This window comes from Anoplophora glabripennis, unplaced genomic scaffold (assembly GCF_000390285.2).
Source record: "Anoplophora glabripennis isolate ALB-LARVAE unplaced genomic scaffold, Agla_2.0 scaffold29, whole genome shotgun sequence".
NCBI classification, from domain to species: Eukaryota; Metazoa; Arthropoda; class Insecta; order Coleoptera; family Cerambycidae; genus Anoplophora; species Anoplophora glabripennis.
The window spans coordinates 516,168-524,612 of NW_019416257.1; the positions used below are offsets into that span (position 1 = coordinate 516,168).

At 31.1% G+C, this 8,445-nt stretch overlaps 1 protein-coding gene across 1 annotated transcript in view; it reads right to left on the minus strand.

Moving 5' to 3' along the window:
• LOC108908383 (facilitated trehalose transporter Tret1-2 homolog) overlaps positions 1 to 8,102 on the minus strand; it is a 39,017-nt gene extending 30,915 nt beyond the window's left edge. The window contains exons 1-3 of the mRNA XM_018712421.1: positions 8,074 to 8,102; positions 3,549 to 3,660; positions 1,005 to 1,140 (exon numbers count right to left, since the gene is read on the minus strand). Coding sequence (XP_018567937.1) covers positions 1,005 to 1,140; positions 3,549 to 3,660; positions 8,074 to 8,102 — 277 coding nt within the window. The remainder of the gene's footprint in view (positions 1 to 1,004; positions 1,141 to 3,548; positions 3,661 to 8,073) is intronic.
• Positions 8,103 to 8,445: the final 343 nt, after the last annotated feature.

Here is an 8,445-nt window from a genome sequence, read left to right on the forward strand (position 1 = left end):
ATTGCTGTGCTGGTCGCCTATTTCCTGCGGTCAGTTTCACTAAGACGTTGATGAAGACGGGTGAAGATAGTATGATGAGGAATTATACGATTAGGGTATTCCTGCTCATAGAGACGCCTGGCGGCTAATGCATTACCTACCGTTGACAAGGCCATAAAGAAAATGCATATCGCAGATTTCACTATTTGTGTAATTCATTTTGACAAGCAGGAATTGACAACTACACAGTTCAAGTACTTATTAAAATCACACACTTAAGCTATAAATTTTTTGCTCGAAAACGTAGCAAGATATCAAAAAAGTAAAGACAAAAAAGTTGTATTTTTTATCGCATAATTAGAAAAACATATGACACTTAAGAAAAAGCAGTGACGTCTCATATGTTTACTTATTAATATCAACAGCAGTGAGCAGCTAAAGTACGTCAGAAGACGTCTACCGACATACCAAATTTCAAAAAAATCGGTATTAGGGTTCTCCAAATATTAGTAAAAACCTTGCATTTTCTCTAAATTTCAACACCCTGGATCTCCGAAACGAAGCATTTTCGGACATAGGTTTATAGGAACTTTCTTATTTTTGGTCACGTAACGTAATCATACGTAACTTAACTAGAGTCTACTTTTAGATTACAATAACGCATTGTCAGGGAATATGCTCAAATTAAGATTAAAACCATACAGGTGGCTGCATGTAAAAGATAACCTATAAAATTTCAGGATAGTCCGAATCTATTAATTCCATTGTTTTTGTGTCATAAGACTTACGCCTGTAAAGTTCTTAGTAGATATATAGAGAAAAATTATAGTCATTCGTCAAATGCCTGTTCATTTTTTGTAGTTACTTTAGTTCAGTTACTCAATTAGCAAGTACGAACGTATTAGGGACGACTGACGACTTTTCAAGAACACAACTTTGGACATTATATTAACATCTGTTGCCAAAGCAAAACATTACGTATGAAATATATTCACTGTGTCATGCTGCTACTGATTTGTACTCACCTATCCACGATCCTATTTCGTCATCTATTTGCATGGAATCGTTAATAAGTTTAAGTTGAGGAAGTAGAACGGCGGAATATCCGACTGGCATGCCGCAGCTTGCCGAGCTCAACATTACTGCACTTGTCACGAAACTCTGGGGAGAGAAAACAAAAAGTTTCGGTAGTTTGTATACAAAAGTGGAAACATAGTATCTGGATGGAATGAAAGTTACGTGTGATGTTTCCAAAGTTTGGGTTGCGTTTGAATGTTTTAATAAGGGAAAGTTTATAAAAAAAAATGAGTTATCAAAAGCATCATACACAGCTAAAATATACAAAATTAATTAAATAAACTATTTAAAAATTCGATTTCTTGTAAATTTTATATACAAATTAGTAGGTTAACCCGTTAACCAGATATTCTTTGGACTAAACTAATGGGACTTTTCTTTCGGAGCCCCATTTTCAAAATATCTACAGGGTGTCAAAATTATAATTAAAAAAAATATTTTTATTAATAACTCCGGTGATTGTAGAGATATTTATTTGAAATTTACTACATATTTTGATCTTAAGTCGGTACACTTTCTGTGTAATTTTGGTTTAAAATATCCAAGGGCGATTGGAGGGGACAGGGGTTGCAGTACACATGTACCTCCTATTTTTTTTTGAGTACGCCTATGCATTCCAAATATTTTTTTATATAAAGGGGCGTTTTATTCAATTTTTACACTATTCTAAGATTTTGACTTGGGGCTCGATGTAGGTACGAGATATTGTAACTTTTGTGGATACGCGACATCAATTTAGTCGACGTTAGACTTTCATTTTTGGGATTTTATGAAAAATTTCTTTTATATGGTACCAATACTAACTAAACAACAGTTAATGAAACGAATTGTGCGGGGTAAAGATCACGTTAGGCTGAAACCACATATTTTGATTTGAGGCTTGCTGTATGAGATATTGCAATATTTTTATTTTACACTTTAATTTTTCATTTTGTGAAAAATTCAGCTTGTGTTCAAATGTACAAAAATGTGATTTTACGCAGACCAATTAAACAGGGTGTCCTCTAAGAATATTTTTTTAAACACAGTTAATATTCGTAACTACATATGTATGTACATACATTAGACAACATACAAATAACTAATCTGTTTCCAATATTAATATGTTTTGTTGTTAAATATGTTGTTAAACTAAAATTTTAGCATTTTGTGAAATTATTACTGTTATGATTAAATAGTCATTTGTGATTCTCGAAAATTAAGTAGGCCTATTAGGTAAAAAGAAAAAGATAATTTTTTGTGTATGTAAAATACCTTTTTCATTTAATTTATCATAAAGTGTTATTAAGAAAAGTTATTCGCAATAAAAGTATATGCCTACATAGAAAAATCGCTAAACTTCAATTATTTTAATCGATGTCAACAAATTTGGGATTTTGATATACTTTTAAGTTTTTAATAAAACTTTTTCCCAATTTGTTAGCTTCATAAGTTGGAGAGATTTAAAAATCAAAGTAAGACGATGATTGGTTTTAAATTTAGAACATGGGAATTAATTATAACTCAAAGAACTTTTCTTCATAAAATTTGATTGATATACGAGAAACTCACATTGCTTATACATTTTTTTTTATTTTGTCGTTAAGACCTACTTAATTTTTTATAAACAAAAATACGTTAGAGGTTATTATTAACCTAGTAAATTCGTCAGAATGTAAAATTCCTGCTCAAAAATTTGGTGTCATTAAGAGCAAAAAGAAAACACTATTTATGTATTTCTTAATTAACATAGTGTATTATTGGGTTCTGAAGTTAAAATCAATGACTATGTTTCTAATAATTTCTTAATAGCACACACCCTATATGCTGTTTCACTAAAACCTACATTTTTGTAGAGCTGAATACAAGCAGAATAAATCATATATTTTTTTTCATCTATCTCAATTTATAGGTGTTCCAGGAAATTTCTATTAGTAATCTTATTTATTAGGATTAATTATGAAAGGATAAATAAAAATTATTATAACAAAACTGCAAATAGTCACATTTGGATATTAATTTAGAAAAGAATAATTCTCTTATTGATATTTGTAAAGCTTGTCCTTATTTTTAGGTAGGTATTTGAAAAATTGTACAGGCATTTTTTTCTGAACCATGGTTTAGTTACTGTGTCTATGTCTACAAATGTCTATTTTTTGGCATTAATTAATTAAAAAAATTAATAATGAAAGATAAAGTAATAAAATAATTTATTGTAATATACCAGGAAAATCTTCAAACTTGTATAATAAATTTAAAGACGGGTGATCTGTGCGAAATTTATATGATATTGTAATCTGTGTAGAATAAAGTTTATTGGATTTCATAAAAAAGGATGGGTATTACCATTTAAAAAAATATCTAATAAAGTAATAACGGATTTAAAATTTTCAATTTTCATGAAATTATATTTTCATGCAAACACAGTTGTTTTTACTTATGATAATGGTTTCTAAATCTAAAAATTGGGACACTTCCTATTTATATGATATCGCTGATTATTGTTTATTTACCTGTGCTAAAATTCTTCTCCGGGTTTCACTTTTTTTCTGTTTCTTAATAGTTTGAAGGGGTTGATACTGAGCATTATTGTTATTGTGCAAAATGTCGCTGTCATCATCAGTACTGAAAAAAAAAGAAAATTATCAAGTTATAGAGTTGTTATAAGCTTAAAAATAGTTGGTAGGTGTTAAAAATATTCTAGTTTATAATTTCTGATGAAATGAGAAATGTAAATGGGATCCAAAAAGCAAACTGATTGGAAAAAATTATGAAAACAACAATAACAATGACCTTGCTTCTTGCCTTAAATAATTTAAAAACTGTAGTATGTATACCCAATAATTTTTAACCCGTAGAATAAATTGTTAGCCTGATTTCTTTTTCAGGATCTTTTTGTCGCGGCATGAATTTTACATGTACGAAAACGTGACTTGGCTATGGATAGGCTAATAGACTTAATTGGTTTGAGGAAGAATATTCTTTTTTAAATTTACAGTTGCTTTCAGGAAAATTCTCGTGCCCCTGTCTCTGTTAGTACTCTCGATAACGGAAAGGGACGAAAAAGAACGTAATAATAAAATTTCGTCAATTTCCTTTGTTGAACTTGTACGAGGGTCTTTGCATTGGGAGTCTGCTGTAGTGTTTTTCTTGTTTCAAATTAAACCGCTGACTATTTTTCTTTGATAACGGAGGGAATAAGGAGATCATACAATAAAGGTACAATTTTCAAAATTTAGCGCATTCGTGACAAATTTTGTGTGCATAATTTTGAAGGGTGATATTTGTGAGAAAAAAGATTTGTTACAGTTTTGTACTAGAAAAAACATTAAAATGTACTGAATATCAGGAAAATAATAAATATACAGAGTATCAGGAAAATAATGTAATAAGTTTTGTAGGATGATAGTACCAGTTGAAATAAAGAAAAACATATTGTTAAGGACAATACATTTTTCTTTTAAATTATTCAACCTTTATAAAAAAAATGATCTCTAACTCAGCCAAAACTTCCTGTTAAGAATCGTGTGTAGAGTTTATTGCAACACCAGTAATTCTAGGTAAAATTGAAAATTTTACATATTGTTAAATATCTTAAAATTGATTGATTTAACAGTTTATTACATTATTTCTCTCATACTCTGTAAGTTCTAACAAATATCTAATTATTCCATTTTAAACCCACAAAAGCTTATTTCAAAATATAGATGCCTATATTTTTATGTTTAAATATTTATACAGTGTGCCTATACAGGCTGTTAAAAATTCGCTTCTCACTACAGGGATCTCGGAAACTGTAAGAGGTAAGAAGAACCTTAAATGGGGGCAAAGTTGTGTAATCAGGGGACTAACATTATGCCTCTAAAAAACCAAGGCTGACATAATTAGTTTTCGAAATATTTGAAATAAACCGAAATTTCAGCGTTGTTTGAGGTGATACTGAAACAAGAAAAACACTTTCTCAAGGCCACTTTTTGCCCTCTATCGAATGGTATAATAAATTTTTGTAAGTAACGTTTCGTCTCTTCAGGACCATCACCAACTTCACTTTTTTTAAATACGACCCTAGAAATTTCATTACATTTTTTGCAAGCCTCATAACCCCCAATACTGTACTGCTTTAGCCCGAACCAGATTCAAACGTTCTGTCTCGAAATTTCATCTTCAGTGAATTCGTTTCAAATTTATTTTTAGATTTCTTTGTTTATTGAATTATCGTACACTGTAAGTGTCGTTAGACCCTGTGAAATCCATCTAGTTATTTAAACTATTACGGAAGGTGCCCATATTGAAAATATATTTTAAAAATTTTCTTTCTGTTAAATTATTTTTTAACTTAATTTAACTTATTCTTGTTTCGTTTTTCTATTTTGTGTTATGTGCAAAGTGTGTTTAGTCAAATTTTGTTAGTGAAAATTACATTACCAGACGGTAAGGCTAATTTTCTAGGCTCTTATTTTAAAAATATGTACGGTTCTAACATAGTAATTAGTCAAATTAAAAATTAAAAACAAATAATGGTGGAGGCGCCGCTCAATGTCCACTGTGACATAAAATCACAAATATTTCCTAAACTGTTAATTTTACCGAGTTGAATCAAGAGGGTATTATCGTTGGCAAATTGTTCAAGGAACTTATTTTTGAAATAGGTAGATTGCTATGGTCTATGCAAAAATTCAGGGTTGGTAACCATTGGGCATAGTCCGTCCTTGGCGTTCTGGGCATAATGAAGTTTTATTTACAAAAACAAGCTATAGGCATGTGTTATCGGTCACCAAATTTGCATCATGTTGAAGTTAATAAAAAATATATGAAGAACTGTTATTATTTTGACCTCATCTATTAGTACTCGACTTGTTTGTATCAAGTACCGGGAAAAAAAACAAATGTAAATAAAAGTAGTATTTTTTTAGATAGGCACAGAAATAATGCAATTATGGCTTTACTTCTCTTTACGTGGATGCAATAAAAATCATATTAAACAAAAATTGTTTTTCTTGAAATCACTTAATTTTATCAACCAAGAGTGTTTTTTTTAGTTTAAGGTTCAGGCTATCTAAAAATATTTTTGTGCCTTTATCGTAAAGGGTGTGAAAAAATTGACATTATTTTGCGACAGCCAGTCCGCCCCTGGCAAACCAAATAAGCCAAATTATTTTTATGGGTCAATTACACAGGCCAACAAGGAAAAAATTCCAGAGATCAGACAATACGTTTCCGAAGGCATTTGGCGCGCTGAATCCGAATCTGGCCTCAGAATTGATCCATCACCCTAGGTTTCCGAGATATTCTAACCTAAAAGTGCAAAAAACACGTATTTTTGCTATTTTCAAGGTTATGTAACTTGGCGAAAAAAATTTTTTTTCTCAAAACTGAAAATATCATTGGAAACTACTATCTTTCCCCTTCAAAACGCATTTTTTTATTTGTAAAAAGCTTTATTTTTCGCGGAGATATCGTCGATTAAAGATGATCAGTATAGCTACCTTATTAAACCATGGCTCGACCTATAACACAATTAATGGGTATTAAGGGTTATTGGGTAATAGGGCTTGAAGTTAACCTTCCTGACGATTAGGGCTCACAGCGCTTAGTGTTGTGGGGTTATAGGGCTTGGGATTAACCTTCCAGACATATAGGGCTTGGGGTTAACCTTCCTGACGATTAGGGCTCGCAGCGCTTAGTGTTATTGGGTTATAGGGCTTGAAGTTAACCTTCCTGACGATGAGGGCTCGCTCCGCTTAGTGTTGTGGGGTTATAGGGCTTGGGGTTAACGTTCCTAACAATTAGGGCTAGCAGCGCTCAGTGTTATGGGGTTAGCCATGATGTAATAATATAGCCATACTGGTCATCTTAAATTGACGATATCTCCGCGAAAAATAGAGCTTTTTCCAAATAAAAAAATGCGTTTTGAAGGGGAAAGATAGTCGTTTCCAATGATGTTTTCAGTTTTGAGAAAAAAATTTTTTTCGCCAAGTTACATAACCTTGAATATAGCAAAAGTATGTGTTTTTTACACTTTTAGGTTAGAATATCTCGGAAACCTAGGGTGATGGATCAATTCTGAGGCCAGATTCGGATTCAGCGCGCCAAATGTCTTCGGAAGCATAGTGTCTGATTTCTGGAATTTTTTTTTTTTTGAAATTTTGTCGGCCTGTGATTATTAAGGTGTCTTATCTGTTATTCAACGTATTAAAAAATAATTAAATTACACAAAGTATTTTGAAAGTTATTAAAAAAAAAATTGATTTTCAGGGCTTGTATCTCCATAGAGATTATCTGAGAGATTGCCCACATATCCTGTGACACCCTGTATAGGACATTCCAAATATGGTGCTTTTCAAAAATTGTACATACGAAAGTGAATACTCTTTATGTTCTATGGAAATGAAATTTTGGTATTATCAAACAGGGATAAATAAAATCAAATCAAAATGCAAGCTAACAGTCTTAAAATGCCCAATATAATTTTACAATTTTTTTCAATATAGTACACCTTGAAATAAGGATAGAAATAGAGATTATTATTGTTCTAAGCTGAAAAATTTTTTTTCCTGTGTTCTATTTCTATTTATAATTCTATTTGAAAATAAGAGATATGCACAATATTTCTAGAAAGTTTTTAAAAATGTACTTTGGTGGGAATAAAATGAGTGCAATAAGAATCAAATATGCTCTAAATAAATTTAAAAAACTACAGTAGTTGTATGTTAGAATGATGTTCACTTGAAATAAAACTAACACACCACAAATAAAAAAAATTGCTTTAAATTTATACATATGTTACAGCATGTAAGTATGTTCAAAAACGATATTATTTTTCAGTTGGGACTTTATGATATGCGTTTCAGCAAAAACAAAATTTTGGAAAAGTGTTATTTTTACAAATTTTCTACACTATTACGAAATTAAAAAAAATAATACAAACTTCTTATCAAAAAATTCTATTGAACGTCCTTTAAGTGAAATATATGTAAATGAAACATATACAGAATGAAGCAAATTCATATATGCCTTACGTTTGACAATCTCACTCACCTTTGCTCGGATTTCGTATCGTGACACATTGTGAAGGCACTTACACTAGTAGCAGGTATCAGTGATCGGACTGTCGTAAGCGATATTGTCTCAAACTTTTATAATCTTTTTGTTTTATTTGTCAGCGGCCACATAAAATTACTTCCCCCACGCCTACTCCCGGCTTCAGCAGGACCGGTTCAAGTGGTTTTGCGACCGGAACTGGTGTATAGCAAAAATCCATTTATTCATTTATTTACGCTGATCTAGGATCCACCAGCCGTGTTGCTTAAACAAAGAGGTGAACGACCTCGCCATTTTGAGAAGGAATTAAATCGTTTAATAGTTTGATGATTTAATTTTATTTCCTTATAAGGTTGCACGTACGGATCG